Genomic DNA, 23,235 nt, shown 5'->3' with positions numbered 1-23,235 from the left:
ACTCAGACCCTGCGTCACCCCCCTGGTTTGACTGCCAGCGATTTGTATCAGTCACTCTCACTCTCCTTCCTTGCATGAAATGTTGTTGTCCCCCAGCAGCAGTGCAGACAGAGGGATGTGGTGGCTGTGGAGAGGACTGGAGGGTTTGGGAATGTTTCCTGACCTCAGTGTGCCTGCCACCACCACTGCATCTCTCCTGCAGGCAAACCAGGGCATCGTCCTGGTTCCTGAAGCTTATTTCCCTCATCTATAGCAGGGTCTGTGGCAGAGCGGGAGTGTTTTAATTGTCCTTTGGGAAAGTTTTAAGCTTATTTAATTCTTATTTGTTTCTAATTCCTCAGGGGAACATCTGGGAGCAGATTTTTCGCATTTCCTTCATCCTTGAGATGATCAACACGGTGCCATTTATTATCACGGTGAGTGTTTCCCGGTGACATTTAAGAGCAGCTCTAAGTGTAGTTAAAGTGCTGTAGTTCTGGAGGTGAAATAAAGAAAAATGGATGTCTGGCCAAGTAGTATTTAAAGCTGTCAGGAAGTTTTTCCTTCAATATTTTACAGTATAATGACTTTCTCTGGAGCCTTATCCCAAAATCCATTTTCCTTTTCCAGCTGCTCCGGTGCAGCCGGGGGAGCAGGGCAGTGTTTGGTGGCAGCCTCTGCTCAGCCTGGAGGTGGATCGTTCCAGAAAGGGCTTGAATTAGCTGTTTATAGCTTTATTTGTTTAAAGAGCATGGATTTTTCTGCAAATAACTCTTGCTTTTGTAGATATTCTGGCCTCCTCTGCGGAATTTGTTCATTCCCGTGTTTCTGAACTGCTGGCTGGCCAAGTATGCCCTGGAGAACATGATAGTGAGTGATCCCTTTTGTCCAGCTCCTCGGGGATGTGGAGGGCAGTGGGATTGGAAGGGGAGCTCTTGGATACCCCCAGCTCTGGGGAGGTTTCAGTGCCGTGCCAGGCTGGTGGGAGGTGAGGCTTTGCCAGCTGGGAATGCCAGGCTGTGACCTGCTGAGGAGGAGCAACAGGAGCTGCATGTTGACAGGGATGGCCAGGGATGAGGTATTTCAGCCATTCCCACGTGCCCACTCGAGCTGTCTCTCCAGGCAGCAGATCCCAGACCTGCTCACGGGAATGTCCATCCCTTTCCAAGGGCCAGATACTGGCCTGACCTTCATCTGGGGGGGCACTGCTGGAGCCAGCAGGAGAACAGCTGGCACTTGGAGGAGTTTGTACCTCCAGCCTTTCTGAGCCAGTGTGAGCCCTCTCCTCTCTCCCCAGAACGACCTGCACCGAGCCATCCAAAGGACCCAGTCCGCGATGTTCAACCAGGTGCTCATTCTGATCTGCACCCTCCTGTGTCTTGTTTTCACGGGGTGAGTGTTGCTCTTCATTTCACTAAATCCCCTTCCTCATCCAGGGAGACCAACTGTGCCCATCCTGGGGTGATGGCAGGGCTGACCCCTCCCTGCCTTGCTTCGTTCCCAGCACCCTGAACACCGGGAGGGAGGTTCTAAACCAAACTAATTATCCTCCCTAACTCTATGATTTTAACAGAAACTTTTCAGCAGGCGTGTGTGAGGGTGAGGGTGTTCTCAGAGGGAGCTGGGTGATAGGAGTTTCAGAGCAGGGACAGCAGCTTCCCACAGGGACGTGGGCTCTGATGTGTGGCGGCTCATTGACCAGAACCCATCACACTCGCTGGCTCTCACCATGCTCTTCCTCCCCCCACAAATCTGTGTAATAGGCCACTGGGGCTCCTGTTAATTAACTGGGCCTTTTACCCTGTGTTTCCAACAACAAGGCCATTCCTTTGGGGTGGGGGGTGCAGTGCTCATCACTGGCTACTTATCTCTAAATTAGGCTTTGAATCTTCCCCTGGCTCCCTTGGCTTGGATTTGAGGCATATTACACCATTAAGTTGCTAAACGGAGAGGAAATGAAGCTTTCAGGCTCATGAGGTTTTGGCAATAAAGATGGTGCTCTGATGTGGGTGACTAATGCCATCTCAGAGCTCAGCAGTGCCCCTGGCCCGTGGCATCTCCTGCTGCTGGGGCCACGGATGTGTTTCTTGCTGAGGCTACAATTCTGGTCCAGCAAGACTGAGGTGACACTTGTGTTTAGCAGGATGACTTCGAGCTGCGGGTTTCTGGGGTTGTGCTGCCCTGTCTCCTGGGCTGTGATGGGGCTTTCTCCCTGCAGGACCTGTGGCATCCAGCATTTAGAAAGAGCGGGTGAGAAGCTCTCCCTCTTCAAGTCTTTCTATTTCTGCATCGTCACCTTTTCCACCGTGGGCTACGGAGATGTGACACCGAAGATCTGGCCTTCCCAGCTCCTCGTCGTCATCATGATCTGCGTCGCCCTGGTCGTGCTGCCTCTCCAGGTTAGACCTGCAGGGCTGAGGAGGGACAGGCATGCAGAGCCTGCCCCGGGGGACATCAGCTCTCTGCCTGTGTTTGCAGTTCGAGGAGCTCGTCTACCTGTGGATGGAGCGGCAGAAGTCGGGCGGCAACTACAGCCGCCACCGCGCCCAGACGGAGAAACACGTCGTGCTCTGCGTCAGCTCCCTCAAGATTGATCTCCTCATGGACTTCCTCAATGAGTTCTATGCCCACCCACGCCTGCAGGTGAGGACCAGGCGTGCTGTCCCACGGCGCTGGGCTCGCGGCCTCTCTGGGCTGGGGGCCCACCGACCCACGCCGGCCTCTCTCTTCCAGGATTACTACGTGGTGATCCTTTGCCCAACAGAGATGGACATCCAGGTGCGGCGGGTCCTGCAGATCCCTCTGTGGTCGCAGCGGGTGATCTACCTCCAGGGCTCTGCACTGAAGGACCAGGACCTCATGAGAGCCAAGTGAGCAGAGGGACACCCTGCACACCCCCGGCGAGGCCGGTCCTGCCACGCTGTTGAGCTGCCCGCGGGTCCTGGCACCCCAGAGGAGGGTCCCCAGTGAGGTCACCCCAGATGTGCGACGAGGGTGTCCCTTCTCTGGGGGCTGGGAGGGGGCTGGCAGCGCCCTGGCTGGTACAGGCAGTGCCCAGCTTTGTGGGCCCATGCAGTTCATGGGGTCACTGCTCTCTCCTTGCAGGATGGACAATGGAGAAGCCTGTTTCATCCTCAGCAGCCGGAACGAGGTGGACCGGACTGCAGCGGTGAGCCCAGACAGGGGATGGCACAGTCCGAGACAGTTTGTGGGTGTTGGGTGCATCTCACCTCTGCCCAGCACAGGAGGGTGCTGGGAGGCAGTTGGGACAAGAGGATGGGGTTGAGTGCCATGGAGAACCTCAGGGATGGCACAGGGATGGCACAGGGACATGCAGCAGCACAGTGGTGGCTGACCCCCTGTGGGCTCACCTTCCCTCTGCTGTCCTGGTTTCCCATCAGTGCTGGGTTTTGGGGCACAGTTATCCCCCGTTAGCAGCAGGAGCTGGAGGAGCCCTTGCTGTACTTCTCCAGGGTGGTGGGTGTTTTGCAGTTCATCAGGTGTAGAAGCGTCAAGGAGAATAAACCATCAGCCAAGTGGTTCTTGTTGCTCTTCTCCTTGGCCAGGACCACCAGACCATCCTGAGGGCCTGGGCTGTCAAAGACTTCGCTCCGAACTGTCCCCTCTACGTTCAGATCTTAAAGCCAGAAAACAAATTTCATGTCAAGTTTGCAGGTGAGTTGGAGGGGCTGTGCCCCAGTTGGTGATCAGCTGAAAGCCCTCCTGGATTGGCAGGAGGAGGAAACACCCCGTCCCCAACGCCACCCCAAAATTACCATATCCCCAGGCACTGCCAGCCAGGGAAACCATCCATTCCCCTCCACTCTGACAGTCCCCTCTGCTTTTCAGATCACGTTGTCTGTGAAGAGGAGTGCAAATACGCCATGCTGGCATTGAACTGCGTCTGCCCTGCCACCTCCACCCTCATCACGCTGCTGGTGCACACCTCCCGTGGCCAGTGAGTGCTCTCCCCTTCCCACCCCTGCTTTCCCCTCCCCTCCCCACCCCTGGCCTCCCCTGCTCCTGCCTGAGCATGGAGGGACGGCAACACCAAGGTCTCTGAGCCCAAGGGGACAAGATGGGGGTCTGGGGTGTGTTTGGGGTAGCACAGTGGGGTCTGGGACCCCCGTCCAGGTCAGGAGCAAAAGCCATATTGTAGGGGAACCATCCCAGTGCAGATGGGCTGGGCAATGCCACCTTTCCAGAGACTGGGAAAAAAAATATCTTTATGCTAGCACAGTCCCACTGGCAGGAAGGTGAATTCACAGCCTGAGCATATCCAGACCCTGCAGGCTTTTTGTTGGGTGTATATCCAGCATGGCTGGAAGGAGCTCTGCCAGCCTGGTAGAGCAGTGGTGTGCATGTCCTACCCTCCTTGGCCAGTCAGAAATGTCTGAATTTTGGGTAAAGTGCCATCAAAACAGTTACGAAACATCCTTGCCAGATGACTCTCGCCCCATGCTCGGAGCTGTTTGCCAACACGGGCTCTGAACCCTCCCTCTGCACTCTGCAGGGGCCCTCGTTAAATAAAAAGGCACTTAAAACCCGGGATGGAAACGAGCTTGTCCTCAGCAAACGCCGGCAGCTCGTGGTGATGTGTCACTGTCATCTCACCGCTGTTGGGCTCGGTGGCAGCTTCAGAAATTATTAGTGCTCCTTTCCTGTGGCTCTGCCCCGGGATCTGGCCGGTGTACCGGGGGTGTCCTGCCCTGGCCGGTGTGACGGGGTCTGTGCCAGTGCTGGGGTGTCCTGACCTGGCGCTGTACCCCAGTGCCATCCCAGCCCCAAGGGATCCATCCCAGTGCTGCTGCTGTCGTTGCAGGGAGGGCCAGGAGTCCCCGGAGCAGTGGCAGCGGATGTACGGGCGCTGCTCGGGCAACGAGGTCTATCACATCCGCATGGGAGACAGCAAGTTCTTCATGGAGTACGAGGGGAAGAGCTTCACCTACGCCGCCTTCCACGCGCACAAGAAGTGAGGGCAGGGGAGCAACAGGCAGGGGTGGGCAGGAGATACCTGCCAGTCTTCATCCCTGGGGGGTCAGGAGGGCGCTGCGGGGTCCCTTGTGCAGGGACAAAGCCCCGGAGGGGGTTTCTCTCCGGCTGCGAATTCCCACCTCGTGCTCCCAACACAGATACGGCGTGTGCCTGATCGGCATCCGGAGGGAGGAGAACAAGAGCATCCTGCTGAACCCCGGCCCGCGGCACATCATGGCAGCGTCTGACACCTGCTTCTACATCAACATCACCAAGGAGGAGAACTCTGCCTTCATCTTCAAGCAGGAGGAGAAGCAGAAGAAGAAGGGCTTTGCGGGGAGGGGCAGCTACGACGGCCCGTCCCGCCTGCCCGTGCACAGCATCATCGCCAGCATGGGTGAGCCGGGGGCTCGTGGGCAGGGGGGAGCAGGAGCCTGCACACACCCCTCCGTTGCCCTCCTCAAGCTTGGGTTCGTTTCCTTTCCCAGGTTTGGTTTGGTTTTGCTTCTTGCACACTCCTTGCCCTGTCCCCCACCAGTGCCAAAAACCCCTTTTCACCCCCTGACCCAGTCAAACACATCTCCTGGCACCCTGGGTGCCCTCAGCGAGCTCAAATATCATTATTAAACATCACGATGTCTGTTATCATTAAGGGTGTTTGCATAAACCCCCCCAAGCCTGGATTTAGCCCCCAATTATTTCCAGGGCTGGAGGAAGAAACGCCGCTGGCCACCTCCTAAATCACGTTTATGATTCCCAACGCCAGGAAAGCACCGTTTGCTCTGCAGCGAGCGGTGCATTTGTGCAGATGAGGAATACCATGAGTCATTACTTCCCGCTTGTATCTGGGGAGAGCGGGTTTTGGGGAGGCTGCGCCACACGAGCGCGTTATATTCCAGGCAAATAATTTATGTGTTTGTACTCCTGAGCAGCAATTTGCATAGATTATCCCCCAGCAAGGCGCAGAGAGCTCTGCTGAGCACTTTGTCACCGTTCCCGTCAAACGCGGCTCCTTCACAGAGGGACCCTTGGCAAAGGGTGAAGGAAGGGACAGAAATGATGGCAGTGCCAGCAGGGCAGTGGTGTCTGGCAAGGCCAGTGCCTGGGCTCTGCTTAATGGGATGATCCATCAGTGAGTTGGATTTTTGGAAGCTGCTGGAGGAAGTCTCTCTTGTCCATTGATTGGATATTAGGAAAAATTTCTTCACGTTGGAAGAAATATTAGGAAAAATTTCTTCAAGCATTGGGACAGGCTGCCCAGGGCGGTGGTGGAGTCACCATCCCTGGAGGGTTTTAAATGATGTGTGGTTGTGGCACTTGGGGCTGCGGTTTAGTGCTGGGGGAATGGTTGGAATCAGGGAGCTTAGAGGACTTTTCCAGCCTTAACAATTCCGTGTTTGTAAGACCTGGAGCTGATCAGGAGGGGTGCAGGAGGTGGATGAGGGAATTGCTGCCTGCCTGCCTCTCCCTGGGGGCTTGAGGACCACCAGGGTGACGAGGTGTCCATGGGGAGGGCAGTGTCCCAGTGAGGGGCAGACATGATTCCTAAATGGGCTGTTCCCAATGTGGTTGGTGTCTCCCAGAGCCTGCAGGGAGCTGCAGGCAGGGGTTAGGCTGGAGGGTTTTCATCTCACAGATATATCACAATGATAAAAACCATCACAGAGCCAGGTTTTGCTGTTCAGTGAGGAGCAGGTGGGCAAATGTTTTAGCTGGCAACAGAGACAGAGACAGTCCCTGGGCCAGCTGAGCTGTGCCCCCGGGAGATGCTCCACACACCAGTGCCCAGGTGGAGGTCACTGATGGGGGCTTTCCCTGCACTCCCCACGCCCGTGGATGGCTGAACATCACCTGGGCTGTCCCTCATCCCTGTGCAGGGTTCCAGGATGCTCCCTCAGCTCTCTGCACCTCCTTAGAGCGCGTTTGCTGTGCTTCCCTCCCCACCACGTCCAGGTACAGTGGCCATGGACCTGCAGAACACGGAATGTCGCCCTGCCAACAGCAGCAAACTGGCTCTGCCGGCCGAGAACGGCTCCGGGAACCGCCGGCCCAGCATTGCCCCCGTCCTGGAGCTGGCAGACACCTCATCCCTGCTGCCCTGTGACCTGCTCAGCGACCAGTCTGAGGACGAGATGACCCAGTCGGACGAGGAGGGGTCGACAGTTGTGGAGTGAGTCACTCTCTGTTCCTTGAGCCCTTTCTTGGCCGGTTCGTTCTGGCTGGATCCAGTTCGTTCTGGCTGGATCCAGTTCGTTCTGGCTGGATCCAGTTCGTTCTGGTTGGATTCTCTTTGTTCTGGTTGGATCCTCTTTGTTCTGGTTGGATTCTCTTTGTTCTGGTTGGATCCTCTTTGTTCTGGTTGGATCCAGTTCTCTCTGGTTCATTCCAGTTTCAGAGAGACTTGGGACCATGGTACTGTCAGTGGTGCCCAAGGGATGCTCAGGCTCAGCCCCTCTCAGTTTTTCCATGACCCCATGAACAGCCATGCCATGGACAGTCCCCATGGCCATGAGCCTTTTGGGCTGCTTTGGAGAATTCTCTGGGAATCAGCAGAGTTGCCCCAAGGCAGATGCTGCTGGGGATGGGCAGGTTGTTCCATCACTCCTCTCACCTCCTCCACTCACCAATGATGTGAAGAGGGTCCTGTTCTCCATTGCACATAAATAAAAAATACAAAATAGATATTCACCACAGCTTTTAAGGTGTTTGTTAGTTTGTGACAGCCAGGGAAGGACTTACCTTACTGCTTTCCTGTCTGGATGGTGTCACAGCTGTGTGGGGAGTTACTGAATATCCACGAACCCTCACAAATTGCTATGGAATTCACGTCCACTTTTACCTGCTTTTTAAATGAAAATTTCTGCCTTTGGTTCCATCAAAAGTACAAATGTTGATTTTTTAAAATACCTGTTCACCAAAGCAAACTCTACAAATGGACCATGAAGTTTTTTGCTTCTTTATTTGGCTCAGCACTGTCCTCTCCTGGCCCTCACTGCCCTGCCTCCCTCCAGTGGTCCTGTCTGCTGCCTTCTCCACCTGTGCTGGGAACATGGAATGTGGGGCTTTGGCCCTGCATCTTTACGATCTCATGGCCCTTTGCATAGCAAAAAACATTCCTAAATATTTGTATATTTGGGAAAAATTCCAGCTGCTGCAGGAGACTTTTGCAGAGCATTTGCCACCGATGTGCTTGAATCCTGGGCTGCTGCTGTTAAACAGTTTTTTTCCCAGCATCTGAATTTTGGATATATGGACACTCTCCCTGTGCCCTCACACTGCTGGGTTTTCTCTCTGCTGCAGGTATGTGAAGGGTTACCCCCCAAACTCCCCCTACATTGGGAGCTCCCCAACTCTGTGCCACCTTTTGCCTGAGAAAGCCCCGTTCTGCTGCCTGAGGCTGGACAAGGTACGAGGGGGCTGCGGGGGCTGCCCAGGGGCTGCAGCCCCCCCAGAGCCACCCGCTGAGTCCCCCCGCTGCCTCCCACCCCACAGGGCTGCAAGCACAACAGCTTTGAGGATGCCAAAGCCTACGGGTTCAAGAACAAACTGATCATCGTTTCGGCGGAGACGGCGGGGAACGGGCTGTACAACTTCATCGTGCCCCTCCGGGCCTACTATCGGTCCCGCAAAGAGCTCAACCCCATCGTGCTGCTGCTGGACAACAAGCAAGTACTTTTCCACGGATGTTTTCCATCACACTGAGCCCTCCCTGTGTTCTTGTGGGCATCTCCTGCCCTGGGATGGGAGCGCGGGGGAACGGCGGTGCCACCCACGGGTGTCTCAGCTGATGTTGGCCCTGGGTTTTGTGTCTGTCTTTGCCCCACGGGCTTGCTGAACCGCCTTGCTCTCTGTCGCTCTCCCTCCAGGCCTGAGCACCACTTTCTGGAAGCCATTTGTTGTTTCCCCATGGTTTACTACATGGAGGGCACCATCGACAAGTAGGTGTTTCCGTGCGTGGCTGTCGTGACTTACGGTGCTGCCTGAATGCGTTGGATTTACCCCAGCCCAGACTTTTGGGTCACCCCATGAGAAGCCCCAGGGTTGGCACCGGTAGAGCCGAGCCCACCCTTGGCTTCTCGGGGTGCCAACCCCTCCCTGGTAGATGGAAGCAGGTGAAGAGCTGGTGGTGGGGAGCAGGCTGGGCTGGCTGGAGCGCTGCGTGCCGCAGTGTGCTGCTTCCCTGTGTCCTTCCCAAGGGCTCACCCTGCGCTCTTCTCTTTGGGAACTGCCCAGCCTGGACAGCTTGCTGCAGTGCGGCATCATCTACGCCGACAACTTGGTGGTGGTGGACAAGGAGAGCACCATGAGCGCCGAGGAGGACTACATGGCAGATGCAAAGACCATTGTCAACGTCCAGACCATGTTCAGGTGAGGGGTGACTACTGACCACCGCTGGGGACAAGCCCGGGAAGGGTGGGACACACCTGTGGTTGAGGAAACAGCTCCTAATCAGCTGTTTCTGTCCTCAAACAGGCACAGGGGTGGTTTTGGTCCTCCTCAGGCTGTAACTGCAGGGAATGATCTCACCTCTGAGTGAGCTGCAGGACAACAGGTCTCTTTGCATTGCAGGCTCTTCCCCAGCCTCAGCATTATCACGGAGCTGACCCACCCCTCCAACATGAGGTTCATGCAGTTCAGAGCAAAGGACAGTTACTCTCTTGCCCTTTCCAAACTAGAAAAGGTAAGAGAAGGTTGTCCCCTGCACGGGGGCCTGGGAAGTCACTGCTGACAGTGGCTGCATTTGAGCTCCCTAAAGTCCTGTGCTCTTGCTGCATCCAGAAAACCCAGTCCTGTCTCACACATTCCCGTGGAGAAAAAACCCTCTTTCCCCCAGTGCAAGGCTGCTGCCCTGGTCCCCTCCTGTCAGACCCACCAGAAACACTACACTGGTGTCCTCCCCATTTCCATGAGCCCTCTAGTTTCTGTGCAACCTGTGCTCTCATCTCTCCTTCCTCTTCCAGAGAGAGAGGGAGAACGGCTCCAACCTGGCCTTCATGTTCCGGCTGCCCTTCGCAGCCGGGAGGGTCTTCAGCATCAGCATGCTGGACACGCTGCTCTACCAGGTGAGAGCCAGGTGGGCTCTGGGTGATGCACCCCTGCAGCTCTGACCACCCCTTTCCACCTCCCAGTGAATAACTGAGCAAACCTTTTCCCTGGGTTCCCACCCAAATGTCTCTCCCCCAGTCGTTCGTGAAGGATTACATGATCACCATCACCCGGTTGCTGCTGGGCCTCGACACCACGCCAGGCTCTGGATACCTCTGTGCTGTAAGTGCCAAGTCCCTCTGGGTCGAAACCACCAGGCCAGGTCTTTGTGGATCTGGGGGGATCCATCACCCTGCACATGTGGGTGGGGGGTTCCCCTATTCTGGGGAGTCAAGGGGAGCAGCACTGCCAAGTCATTGTTCCCCTCCATTGTGGGGAACCTCAGCGCTACCAAAAGCCCCAGAGCTGCCAAGGACCACAGCCCCTGTTCTGAAAGCTGAGGTCAGAAATTGCTCCTGGTCTTCTCGTGGAGTCCAGCTCGCCTTTGGGATTGTCGTGGATGAGCCCGGGTGAAGCTCAGGAGCAGCCCGAGGTGCTCCTCAGCGGGCTCTGTGTGGTTCATGTTTGTCCCCTGTTGCTCAGATGAAGATCACCGAGGATGACCTGTGGATCCGGACGTACGGCCGCCTCTTCCAGAAGCTCTGCTCCTCCAGCGCGGAGATTCCCATCGGGATTTACAGGACGGAGTCGCACATGTTCGCCACCTCCGAGGTATGGGTGCGTGCCAGGAAGGGGCTGCTGGTGGGGTCCATGAGGCCCCTCAGACCTGGTTTCAGCAGTGGTGGGAGGCTGAGGGGAGGGGGAGCTCTGCCTTCCCTTCGTCAGCAGCCCCGTGGCTGTTTTGGGGGTGGTGTCCTGGATAAGCTGGGTCTGTGTCAGTGCCCGTCTCTCTGGGCAGCGCGGGCAGGGAGGGATCTCCTTGGCAGAGCTCTGCCGTGCCACGGGACACCCAGGGGGCAGGGGGGCACAGCAGGGCTGTCCCTTTGCCGGGCTGACTCTGCTCCCTCTTCCTTCCCCCCCATTGCAGCCCCACGACATCAGAGCGCAGGTGAGTGACGCTCGCGTCCCGCCGCGGGCACTCGGGTGCTGTGGGGCACTGCCCTGGTGGCAGTGCTGCCCTCTGGTCCCCCCTAACCAGGGGCTGATCCGTGGGCAAGTGCTGTCCTAGCTCTGGCCACCGAGAGCCACCACGTGCCTTGTGCCGGCTGTCAGCCCCCATGGCACGGCAACGCTGGCTGAGCCTCACTCAGCACTCTGGGAAAAGTCCTCAGTGCCCTGACATGTAATTAACTGGGATAAGGAGCAAGGAAGTGAGCCAGGATCCCTCTTAAACGCTGTCATTTTGCAGCTTTGTAGGAAGCAGCGACAGGGAGCCGAAAGTTGACATTTAATTAAACGCAGCCCACCTCTTTGAGAGGCCTTGAAGGGCTTTATTGATAAATTCCTGCTCACCAGTGGGGTTGCTGGGTCGGAGATGTGGCAGCATTGCTGCTGTAAGAGGAAAGACAGGCAGATGAGGGCATGGCTGTGTCTCAGGCAGATATCCCAGAGGTAATTGTGGAGGGATGTCAGATGCCCATTAAACTCCACTCAACAGTGGAATTTTCGCAGAGAAGCTGTGGCTGCCCCACCCCTGGAAGTGTTCAAGTCCAGGTTGGACTTGGAGCAACCTGGTCTACGGAAGGTGTCCCTGCCCATGGCAGGGCGTGGAACTGGATGATCTTTAAGGTCTCTTCCAACCCAAGCCATCCCATGATTCTGTGAAATCTGCCGGCCAGGTAGTTTTTGCAGCACAGAGGTGAAGTGCCGGGAGAGGGGGGGGGGTGGCCCAGAGGAAGGATCCCATCCCACGGGGGGGGGAGATCCCGCCCCACCACCCACAGGCCAAGCCATTCTTGGCTCCCCCACCCCCGTGACCTGCCGGGCTTCCAGTCACAGATCTCAATCAATGTTGAGGACTGCGAGGACACCAAGGACATCAAGGAGCACTGGGGGATCAAGACGAGCCACCACAGGAACTCGTGCTCCAGCGACCAGTCGGAGCATCCCCTGCTGCGGCGCAAGAGCATGCAGTGGGCCCGGCGGCTGAGCAGGAAGGGCAACAAGCACTCCAGCAAGACGGCCGAGTGGATCAGCCAGCAGCGCCTGAGCCTGTACCGGCGCTCCGAGCGCCAGGAGCTGTCCGAGCTCGTCAAGAACCGTATGAAGCACCTGGGCCTGCCCACCACCGGGTACGGTAAGTGCCGCCCGGCCGAGCTGCTCTGCGGTGCTGCGTCCCGTCCCGCCCGCGGGCTCCTCAGGTAACCCCCAAGCCGAGCCTAACCCGCGCCGAGCCTAACCCCCAAAGCTGAGCCTAACCCCCAAGCTGAGCTTAACCCCTAAGCTGAGCCTAAAACCCAAGCTGAGCCTAACCCCTAAGCTGAGCCTAAAACCCAAGCTGAGCCTAACCCCCAAGCTGAGCCTAAAATCCAAGCTGAGCCTAACCCCATGCCGAGCTTAGCCCCGCGCCGAGCCTGTCCCCGCAGGCGCTGCTGGACCTGCTCCGAGCGGCGCCTCATTCCCCGGCTTGCTTGTGCTTCTGCGGCGTTCCAGGCTGGGGTCCCGCCACGCAGACCCCCCACCCCTGCCCTGCCACCCCCCCACCTCTGGGCTCTGGGATGGCTCCAGGCAGGAGCTGGCAGTGGCAGTGGCGCTCACCCTCCTGCCCCCGCAGCGGGGCCCGGTGCTCCCGCGCAGCCTCGGGGGGCGATGCCCCGCTTTGCCCCCCACTTTCTGGTGGTTCAGGACACACCGACCCCGGGTCAGCAAAGCCCTTGTGCCCGAGAGAGCCCCTGTAGTGCGGCAGGGAGAGGTGAAACCCCATCAGCTGGCGCAGACCCCGGTTGTTGTAGACACTCGAATCCGTCATAAACTCTTCCGTGGAAAACCTTTCGGTAGCTGCAGGGCTGAGTTGCTTCATGGCGTGTGACACCGGTGTCTGGCTGTGACAGTGCTCAGGGTCCCTCTGTGCAGCTGCATTTCTCGTGAAGCTTCTGACCTGCCCGTCGGTGCTGCCGTCTGTGTCCCCCCCCGGACGACTCCCCACCCCTTGGTTATGACAAAGTCTGTAGCCCACAGCTCCCTTGGTTTGTTTGCTTTGGGTTTTGTTTTGGTTTTGGTCTTTTTTTTTTTTTCCTTTCTTTCTTTGAAGCCATCCTGTGCTGCTGCTTGTTTGCTCCATCCTCCAAGAGAGTCCGTCCACCCCACGCCGGCCCCTGCCCGCACTCAGGCTGGCACTGAGCCCCAACTGGGATGGGAGCTGGTTTTGGGACATTTCAGGGGTGGGATCCCTCTTTTCCCATCTTGGCTTTAGGCACATGAAAGAGGAGGAGAGTATGTAAAGTGCAGTGCAGAGGGGGGTTGGATTGGAGGGCCCAAGGGCTGGCTGTGGGTGTCACCAGCCTTCCCAGGGAGGGAGGCAGGAGAGCCAGCTTGGGGTGGGATGGAGGGAGCACAGGGAATGCCAGGCAAGGGCTTGCAGTGGTGTATCCCCCCTCTCCTTTTTCCCCCCACATTCCTGGTCCCAGAAGTTTCTGCTGTAGTTTCAGGGGGGCTGCCTGGCCTTGGTGAGGCTTCCCAGGGGCCACCCCACCATCAGCCCCACTGGGGTGCTCAGGGCACATCCTGGGGTTAGATCAGAGTTGGCATCCTTGTCCTGGAAAATTTCAGTGGAAGCAAACTGGGGGATCTCTGGCAGGAGAAGAGGCAGTGGGGGGGTGCAGGACCCACATCCCATCGGGCTGGGACATGACCAGGGCACTGGGGCACCCTCAACTCCCTGGCCCCTGTGGCACCTCTGCACCCAGCAGTGCTGGGGCTGTCTGTGTGTTGTCCCCACGTGTCACAGTCAGCATCTGGCCACCCGTGCTGTTTTGGAAGCACACGTTGCTCTGCCTTCTGCCCCTCTCCTTTTTCTTTTGCTCATGTTATCGCTGCAGCGCAGGAGCTCGTCTCTGATATTGCCGAACCATGGCTTGCTGACCTCTCTCTCTCTCTCTGTTTATGTCTGTGCCTTTCCCTGTATGTTCTGTAGAGGATGTAGCAAATTTAACAGCCAGTGATGTGATGAATCGGGTAAACCTGGGATATTTGCAAGGTAATTCCCTTTCCCTGGGAGTCCCGCGTGACTCATGGCGTGCAGCGTACAACAAGATCATGCCAGCTAAGCCCAAACCTCACCCTTGCCAGTTTTCACCTTAGATCCCCGAGCTTTTCAGCACTAATTTGTTGGGTGGCATTGGAAACCAAAGGACTGGCCTGTAGTGGTGGTGCAAACTCAGGGCTTCGCTAAATCAGGGAGACAGAAACCTCAGGGACCCTTTTCTAGTCGAATTCCTACAGGGAAATCACAGCCCTCGCTGTCTCTAACAGAACCCTCCCCCCGTGGCTCTGCAAGGTGGCTTTGGGCTGTGAAGCCAGTGGCAGTTTGAGGAGGGGACGAGCACAGCAGAGCTGCCTGCGCATGTCGTGATGAGCTGCTGGAGCTCCTGCACCTTGGTGCATGTGGGCGAGCCCCAGGGGCGAGGCACCCCTTCAAAATCCCTTTGCACCCCTCGGTTTGACCCCTCTCCAGCATTGGCAGGCCCTGTTTTCTGACTGGGCTCAGCACGAGGTGCCACCGGTGCTGCAGCTGCTCTGGGCACCTTGTTGGGGTCTGCAGGAGCTGAGGGGTTTTTGCATCGTTTTCATCTTTACACCACAGTGTGACGTGCCCTGGAGAGGCCCCTTTTTCCTGCAGCAGCCCTGAGCTTAGCAATAGCCCGACCCAGCTGTATTTTTGGCTTCACTAGGCCACGCTTAAGGTGAAACGTTGGCATTTTCCTGTGAAGTGTGTCCTTCATCAGAGAGGCAGCCCCAGCTGGGGCTCATGGAAGCCCCACTCCAGCAGAGTATATTGCCCTGGGTGCTGGGATGATGGAGCAATATACTTGGGTGTGCTCAGAGTGCCTGGCTTGGCTGCATGGGGGTCAGGAAAAGGTGCTTCCATGGAGCAGGGAAACCTGCCGCGAGCCAGGGCCCTCCCCACCTCCTGTCATGTCAAACCCCGTGTCTGCCGTGGGGTCCCAGGGTCTGTGTGCCCCCCTTGCCCCCAGCATTGCCACCCCTGTCCCTGTCTCGCTGTCAGGCTGAGCACTGGGATGGCCAAAGGTCCAGGGACTGGGGCCGGACACCCCGGAACAGGTCGGGGGTCCCACACAGCATCTCCCTGCCCAGCTACAGCACCTTCTGTGGCCTCAGAGGTGCCAGGGATGTGTCTGAGGAGCAAAACGAGGGTCTGGTGTCCCCCTGCAAGCACTGCTGCCTGTGGTACCCGCCCAGGGTTCATCTGGACACGTCCTGGCAAAGGCATCTCAGGAGGAACCTGTTTGCACCCCTGTGCTGGGTGGCTGTGGAGGCTGGAGCTGCTGTGGCTCATCCCACAGCTGGAGAAAAGCCCCACTTCAAAGGTTTCACCCCAGTGCTGGGGCTGAAGAGCAGCTGGGCCACCCCCCCCATGCCGGGGTGATGGGGCACCACTGGCACTGCTGTGGCAGGAGACTCTGGCTGTGCCCACCACGGGGCAGGGCAACCTTTGACAGGGGGAACCCCCACCCCAGGCAGGGGCACAGCAGGGATGGGGTGGTGGGAGCAGCAGGACAGGGAGCCGGGAGCAGTCCCCCCAACCTGGAGTTAATGCTGATCCCAAATCCTGGTCCTGCTGCCCCCAAACCGAGCTCCATTTTCTGGGATCGTCAAACACCAAGGCCTTTCCAAAAGAGGCATCCCAGTGACAAGCCTTGCAGTGAGCTGGTGTCCCGCCGTGCTCCTCACGCTGCCCCGGCGTCCATCTGTCTGTCCCCTCTCCATCCTGTCCATCCACACCTCATCACCCCGTCTGGAAACCGTGTTATCTGTCGCAGCTTCCCCCCCCTCCTGGCCGCCCGCAGCCTTGCACCCCCATCCATTTCACCATGATCTTGTTCTTGGCTATTTTGGGAAGCCTGGCATCGTGGATGTCCATGGGTGCAGCTCTTGGTGGCCCCGAGCCCCCCCCCCCGGGAGGTCACTGTGGTTCAGAGCCGTCCCCAAATGGCATCGACGGCTCTGAAACTCCACGGAGGCAACTTTCCCTTGGGCAGGGGAAAGAAGCAATCCTTGAATTAATCCCGTTGCTGGATTGATGCTAAATTGAGTAATTGAAGAAGGGGGAGAGGTGGGCAGAGTGTTTTTGTGGCCCCGGGGGGGTTTGGCTGCCCTGACGCAGTCTTGGACTCGTGCTGTACCTAACGCAGCAGGACTAACCTGTTCCCTCTTTTGCACTGAACCAAGGTAAGACATCTCACTTTATTCTGGGGGGGAATGGGGACTTTGAAGAGTTACATCTGCCGGTCCCCTGGGCCCTGCTGTGGCAGGGGAGAGGCTGGGGAGGAGTGGAGGGAGGTGGCAGTGACGTTCCTGGTGCTCTCCCGCTGGCAATGCCATTGCCCACGGCTTTTCCCAGTGAAGGGACCCCTTTCCTGGGGGAGCAAGGGCCAGGACAGTGTCTGTCAGCATGTCTGTTGGGGTGTCTGTCGGGGTGTCCCTCCCTCACCAGATCTTTCCCCTCCTCTCACAGATGAGATGAACGACCACCAGAACACCTTGTCCTACGTCCTGATCAATCCTCCCCCGGACACGCGGCTGGAGCTCAACGACATCGTGTAGGTGTTGCCCCCACCCACCTGTGGGCTCCCTGTGCCCCCAAACTAACCACAGTACCCTGGGGTAACCCCCACTGTGTTGCTTTCCGTGATTTCTTATAAATACCTGCAGGTTTTGGCTCCTTCCCTGGCCATTCCCCCTCCCAGTGTTCCAGTGCCCAAACCGCTCCAGCCCCAGCAACGTGGAGCTTTTCCTTTGGCTTTTGCCACCAGGCAGCTCCAGGAGGAACACCTGATTATTTATTGTATTACTTTATCTATTTTAACAGCTGTTATTATTTAACACCTATTATTTTAACAGCTGCCGTGCTCTGCAAGCAGCAGCTCCCAGCACTGCACTTTGGGGCACGTCCCGGCCTCAGGGCTGGGCCAGACCCCAATTCTGGGGTCACAAAGCTCCCTCCTGGTACTGGGGAGCTGGGGGGTCCCAGAGGTGTAACCAAACCGCGCCCTGCAGGTACCTGATCCGCTCCGACCCGCTGGCCCACGTGGCCAACGACGGCCACAGCCGCAAGAGCAGCTGCAGCAACAAGCTGGGCTCCAGCAACCCCGAGACGCGCGACGAGACCCAGCTGTGAGCGGCCCCCCCGCGCCCAGAGCCCCCGCCAGGGCCGCAGGGCTCCGGGACAGCCGGCGGAGAAGAGGACGGACAGCCCGGGGGGGGCCGGAGGAAGGCCGTGCCCAGCCTGGCTCTGCGCCGTGGGAGGGACGCCCGGAGCCCCGGGAGGGGCGGGACAGCCGGACAGACCCACGGCTGGACAGAGCCACAGCCGGACAGAGCCACGGCTGGACAGAGCCACAGCCGGACAGACCCACGGCTGGACAGACCCACGGCCGGACAGACCCCCAGCCGGCGGCAGCGCCCCGTGGATTTTAACTTTTTATACCGATACCGCAACTAGTGAGCGAGTCGGCGCGGGGGCCGGGGGGACGTGGCCGAGCCCGGTGTCGCCGGGTTTGGTGTCGCCTCACAAGGGACAGGTTGCGTTGGGTGGGGCCGGTCAATGCGAGAGCAAAACTGCACCGAAACCCTTCTCCTCCTTCACCAGGTGTCCCCCCCCGGGGTCCCCAAAGTTGTGCTCTCTCACCCAGCTCATGTTCGTTGCCCTCCGTTGGGTTTCTGTGCCGGGTGTCCGCGCTCGGAGCTGTGCTGGGCGCTGGGAAGGACCCGCGGGTGCCCTGCGAGGCAAGGGCTGCTCTGCCTCCAGCACTTTGTGGCATCTCACAAACCAAAACACGCCGAGCCCGGGTGACCAAAGCCGTGCCACCCCCACGGCAGTGCCTCCTGGCACACGTGCCCAGCCTGAGCCCCGGCTGCGGGCGCGGTGCCCCTGGGTTTGTGTCCCCTGTTGCTGCTGCTGCTGCCGGGGGGGATTCGGGGATCCTTGTCCTGGGGGTGGGATGGGGCAGAGTGCCCAGGCCCACACATCACTGGCTGTGGTGTTTTGACGTCTCAACTCAGCCCTTTCCCCTCCATCCAGGAGCAGTTTGGGCTCCAACCCTCCCCATTTGTCCCGGTCCTGGCTTTTTGTCCTTCCCCTCCCTGAAGTCACAAATCAATAACACCATTAAGGCAGCGGGTTCTGCCTGTCCCCCCCACCCACCATGACCCCCCAGCAGCTCCAGCCATCCCTGTTTGACTCTTTCTCCCCCCATCCCCGTGGCTTTGCCTGCAGCAGAGGTGCATGAACGTCCAGCATCGCCCACCCGCGGGGACCCGGTGGCAGCGGAGACACCAGATGTGTTTTCCATCTATTTTTGCACACGTGGAAAGGGTTTATTTGCCTGCCAAGCGACTGACCGAGGCAGGGTTAACTTTATATACTTTTGTGTTCATACTCCAATGTGGTTTGTTGGTTTTTTTTGTTTTGTTTTGTTTTAACAAGAAGCCTGGAAAGCACAACATGGCCGTGAAATCCCATCAGCATCCAGCTGAACGGTTTGTTGCCATTAACATCCACTCTTTGCTCCCCAGGACACCCCCACTAAATGTTTACAGGAAAAAGAAAAAAAAAAAGCCAAAACCTGCTTAAAATGACAGTTTTTAACAGCTGGGGGAAGATGCCCTGGGGCAGCCCCAGCCCACGGGGGAGAATTGGGGATGCCCAGGGTAGGACCTGTGCCAAGGTAGGACCTTGAGAAGGTGTTGAGAGAGACCTGCTGTGCCTGGATGGGGTTTTGGGGGTCTCTTTTTTATTATTTATTATTATTTTTTCCTGAAGTGCTGGTGAGGAGGCCCTGGGTGATGGCACATTCTCGGGATCACAGGGAAAAGCAGAGTCCAACCTTCTTGCTCCACTGAGCTCTGGGCACAAACAGAACTGTCTCTAATGGTTTTTTGGGTTGTTTTATTGCCTTTTTTTTCTTTTTGCCTTTGTTTTTTCAATTATTACTTTTGTATCTATTTGGTTAAGGCAGATTCATGTTTTATTTATTTCTGCTCGTAACTTCATGTGCCAAATCTGTCACTTCAAATGAAAAAAAAAAAGGGTAAAAAGTGGGAGGGATTAAAGTACTAAAACACACGTTGGCCCTGTGTTAATGTAAGGCCTCAAGATGCTCAGATCACCCCAAAAAAGCCCTCATTGAGCATTTATATATTGAATTGTCTACATTTGAGACAGAGCGTTTTCCAAACCCCACGTTTTCAAGGGACGGTGGAACAAAGCAGGGTTACAGGTTTAAAAATAAGCCCAAATCCCAAATAAAATCACAGATGTGATTATTTGCATGTGTTTACTCAGAATATATGATTTTTAGGTGGGTATTTTTGTTTGACTGGCTGCTGGGGTGCGGGACAGGGTGAGCACAGTGTTGGTGGGTGTTGAGAAGCAAACAGAGCTCCTCAGCTAAACCCTCTCATTTCAAGGCACTTAAATTCCTTAAAAAAAACTTAAATTACTTTAAATTTCACTCCCCAGCCCCAAGCAGCCATGTGGCCCAGTCCATGTTCCAGAGGCTCCATTGGAGTGTTGGGTCCCTCTCCTCCCTCACCGGGCACACGAGGTCCTTCCTGACCATTAATCCCAGGAGATAAATCAACCTAAGAGGAAGCCACAAACCATAAGGACTAAAGGCTCTCCATGGTTTGTGATGCTCCCAAAACACCCTCAATATTCCTGTATTTTGACAGTGGCCAGTGTATAAATCCCTGGATTCCAGGTGGGCGCTCCTCGTCCCGCAGGGTCGTTCTTCCTACGGTGTAAAATTCCAGCCAAACTCCTCCTGGGATGGAGGAACAACCCCCTGTAGATATTCACCCATGGGCAAGGCAAGTCTGAGAGCCAAGGGTTTGGTTTTTTTCTAGTTCTTTAGCCTCAGTTACGATACTAATGTAAAAAACAGAAGTATTTTATTTTTTTAATGGAGCAGCGACAGGAGTCGTTTCTGTCTGGGAGAAGAGCACAAGGACCTTCCGTGGATGGTTGTTGCTTCCAGCCACTTGGAAAAAAAACCTGATTTTCTGAAGGCAATAGTTGTGCTCCAATGCAGAGACAGGACAGGCCCTGGGGAGCTGCAGAGACAGCTGGGATCTTTTGGGGTTTTCCAGCAGCATGTTACGTGTCCACTAACGTCCGATACGCTCAATATGGACTAAATCCATATATCCTGCATTAAATATTACAAGTATATTTATTTCCTGTTATACCCCTTTTTATTTAATCTCTCTAGAACACGATGTTTGTATTCCGAGGTCGGCTCCTGCATGGAATTTTTTAGCAGCAACAAGCAGGTGAAACTCCCGTCTTTCCTCTCGGAGACCGAATTTTGGGAGCTGTTCCGGGACGCAGCCAAGGGGAGAGGGTTTTGTACAATTATTGTGAAGATGCTTCACATTTCTGTAAAGATAAATGAAAATAAAAGAGCTGCATGCAGCAACAGGACAGACTGCTGTTGGATTTTTTTTCTTTTTTTTTTTTTCCTGGGAGCAAAAAAATCGGTTTTAAAATCCAGGGCAAAACGTGGCTTTAAATGAGCCTCAAATCAGCTCCTCCCAGCCTGGAACGCACCAAAACTTTATTTTTTTAGCCTCAGCTTTTAAAGCTCTTTGTGTCTGAATGCACAAAGGGCATCTTAGATTGCCTGGTGTGGTACAGGAGCAGTTAAACATCATTTAATTAATTTATTTAATCTTAATTTTCTGTGATTTAATAAATGAATTAAATTTTGTGGGTATTTAACCAAGGGTTTGTTGGGTTTTTTTACTGATGTTGTGCCAGGATTCAGTGCATGTTCTTCTACCTCCCAACACCCAGAAATTTTTCACTGACTCCACAGTTTCCATTATTTCCAGAAAAAAACCCCCCACAAACATTTTTTAGAACATGCTCCACCCACACCCAGAGATTTTAACCTGGAGATCAAATGCAGGCAAGCAGAGAGTGGTTTTATTAAGCATTTTAAGCAAATACTGCAAAAATCTATTTATTTAAGATCATACAGAAGGGCACAAACAAGATCCCTTAACCAGGGAAGAGAATTCTGGGATTAACAGCAAGCTGGAAGTGAATCTAACCCAAGGCAAGCAGGAAGAAACCCCTGTTAAATGACTTTTTAATTATTGGCTTTAAACAAGACAAATCTGGACATGGAGAACAAATTCCTCTCAGTTTTCCAGGACAATTATTGCACCCAAAATCAGGCAATTTTAACACCACAGACAGCAGCTCTTGCTGCATAAAACCCCATTCCAGGCTGCAGAACAGGATTTAATATAATGTACAAAGGGCCTTCTGAGCTTCTCAGCAGTGGGTTCTTCATCTTGCTGCATCTTTTCCTCTTGCTTCACCTTCCACAGCAACAGACTCAGTAAAAAAAGAGGAAACAACTGCAAAACAAACCAAAATCCATTTAAAACTCTGCCCCAGTTGGGAAAAAAATTAGCTTCTAACACTGGAAACTTCTAAGAGAAAAATATTACTAAAATATACATTAAAAATCGTGGTGCTGATGGGAAATAAAAAGGGAAGAAAATCAGGAAAGGATTTTTTTTTTATTTTGCTGTAAATTCAGGTTTTCGAGTTATTCCCTGGAAGACAAAGAGTAGGAAAAAATGGGGATTTCTGGGTAATTCTGGGAGATTTGTTTGCTTCAACCCCTTCTTCCCAGCGCCTCGTTTGAACGGGAACAAATGCTGTATATTGAATTTTTAATCATTCCCTTTTAATCAGTTTAAGACACTTCCCCAGAGGTTTTGGTGGTTTTTTTTTTTCTCCCCCTCCTAAAATAAATATGTTCTTTCTGAACAAGTTCAGAGGGATGGAGCAGAAAACTCTCAACAGGATTTCAGGACCAAGATGAAAGTAAATTTATATTTGGCACAGATAAGGAAATAAATTAGGCCTGTAATTTTTACAACAGGAATGTGCCCATGTTGAGCACTCAGAGGGAAGGAAGGGCATAAAATGAGTCTTTCCATTTCTGGAATTTATCTTTATGCCATCCAGGCTGTGTTTTATGTAATTCAATTATATTTAATATCATTTCAGGGACCGAATTGTATTTCTGTCACTTATTCTCTCCAAATATTGAGGAACTCTCTGTCTGGGGACAAGAACAGCTGATTGTGAGATTTGGGATCATTTTATGAACTGGGAAAAAAAAACCCAAACAACCCTCCCCAAAAAGCAGCATTTTAATTAAGAAATCTTTTCACTTAATTTGATGTCCACCCTCCAGGGACATTCCTGGAGGAATCTTCCCATCCCTGCAGGAATCTCCCCATCCAAGGTTTTTAAATTTGGTTTCTTTTTCCCAAGAGAGTTGAACTTACCACTTGGAAGAGAAGAGCAAAAAAAATGCACCTTTTCACACTCTCACTGGAAACTGGAAATCTTCAAACCTCCCAAAAACCAGAATGAGCCTCAAAGCACCTGCAAGAGAAAGCTCAGAACCCTCAGGGAAATATTTTCTTTTTTATATTTTTAAATTGACAATGTTGCCAAACAAAATCAAAGAAAAGAATGATTTTTTTTTAACTTACTACACAGTAAGAGAAGTCCAGTGTCCGAGCGGTGATTTCAAATCAATTGGGAAATATATTTATTTTCATGCTGTGAAAGTTCCTCCTGTAATTCTGGTGTGTTTGTCCTGATGATTTGTGGGAGATTTATGTGTTTTTTATCAAAAAACAAGTTAAATTCACTGTTTTCTTAGTTCCTGAAGCACGTGAGAGAGGTGGATTAATCAAAAATAAGCTTCATATTGTGCCCTCTCACAGTGGACACTCTCTTATGATACAACTTTGGGTGCTGCAACAAGGTATTAAAGCTAAATTCACCCCTGGAAATTTTAAATATCTCATCATATAAATGTAACAGCAAAATAATTACAGAGGTGAGAATAAATAATTTTTTTCTCCCGTTTTTAATACTCAGGTTTCATACCTATAATTAACCAACAGAACATCTGCTCAACTTGAGGACAAGAATTCCAATTTTTTGGCTTTAATGATGTATTTTAGACATCTGAAAATACACCTGAGTGGACCACGGGAATATCCCCATTTCCAACTGGC

The 23,235-nt window shown here is 54.4% G+C and overlaps 1 protein-coding gene across 10 annotated transcripts in view; it reads left to right on the top strand.

Annotated features, from left to right (window-relative positions):
- The window catches only part of KCNT1 (potassium sodium-activated channel subfamily T member 1), an 80,340-nt gene extending 59,734 nt beyond the window's left edge, over nucleotides 1-20,606 (top strand). For 4 of the 10 annotated variants that reach the window (XM_027687634.1, XM_027687635.1, XM_027687637.1 and 1 more), the window contains 25 exons: nucleotides 342-416; nucleotides 766-849; nucleotides 1,277-1,371; nucleotides 2,198-2,378; nucleotides 2,458-2,622; nucleotides 2,713-2,849; nucleotides 3,085-3,148; nucleotides 3,546-3,654; nucleotides 3,829-3,937; nucleotides 4,802-4,951; nucleotides 5,112-5,350; nucleotides 6,907-7,123; nucleotides 8,254-8,359; nucleotides 8,446-8,618; nucleotides 8,820-8,891; nucleotides 9,187-9,321; nucleotides 9,523-9,634; nucleotides 9,915-10,016; nucleotides 10,138-10,221; nucleotides 10,582-10,710; nucleotides 11,027-11,047; nucleotides 11,932-12,235; nucleotides 14,072-14,134; nucleotides 16,634-16,718; nucleotides 17,176-17,296. In XM_027687634.1, coding sequence (XP_027543435.1) covers nucleotides 342-416; nucleotides 766-849; nucleotides 1,277-1,371; nucleotides 2,198-2,378; nucleotides 2,458-2,622; nucleotides 2,713-2,849; nucleotides 3,085-3,148; nucleotides 3,546-3,654; nucleotides 3,829-3,937; nucleotides 4,802-4,951; nucleotides 5,112-5,350; nucleotides 6,907-7,123; nucleotides 8,254-8,359; nucleotides 8,446-8,618; nucleotides 8,820-8,891; nucleotides 9,187-9,321; nucleotides 9,523-9,634; nucleotides 9,915-10,016; nucleotides 10,138-10,221; nucleotides 10,582-10,710; nucleotides 11,027-11,047; nucleotides 11,932-12,235; nucleotides 14,072-14,134; nucleotides 16,634-16,718; nucleotides 17,176-17,296 — 3,132 coding nt within the window. Of the gene's footprint in view, nucleotides 1-341; nucleotides 417-765; nucleotides 850-1,276; nucleotides 1,372-2,197; nucleotides 2,379-2,457; nucleotides 2,623-2,712; nucleotides 2,850-3,084; nucleotides 3,149-3,545; nucleotides 3,655-3,828; nucleotides 3,938-4,801; nucleotides 4,952-5,111; nucleotides 5,351-6,906; nucleotides 7,124-8,253; nucleotides 8,360-8,445; nucleotides 8,619-8,819; nucleotides 8,892-9,186; nucleotides 9,322-9,522; nucleotides 9,635-9,914; nucleotides 10,017-10,137; nucleotides 10,222-10,581; nucleotides 10,711-11,026; nucleotides 11,048-11,931; nucleotides 12,236-14,071; nucleotides 14,135-16,633; nucleotides 16,719-17,175 lie in introns of all 10 variants that reach the window. The other 6 variants (XM_027687631.1, XM_027687632.1, XM_027687629.1 and 3 more) reach the window with 6 other exon arrangements.
- The last annotated feature ends 2,629 nt before the right edge of the window (nucleotides 20,607-23,235 follow it).

The sequence above is a fragment of the Neopelma chrysocephalum genome, unplaced genomic scaffold (genome assembly GCF_003984885.1).
Source record: "Neopelma chrysocephalum unplaced genomic scaffold, ASM398488v2 Primary Assembly neopelma1_74, whole genome shotgun sequence".
In the NCBI taxonomy this organism is placed as follows: domain Eukaryota; kingdom Metazoa; phylum Chordata; class Aves; order Passeriformes; family Pipridae; genus Neopelma; species Neopelma chrysocephalum.
Note: the sequence above shows the minus strand (reverse complement) of the source record. Positions and strands in the feature narration are given on the sequence as shown.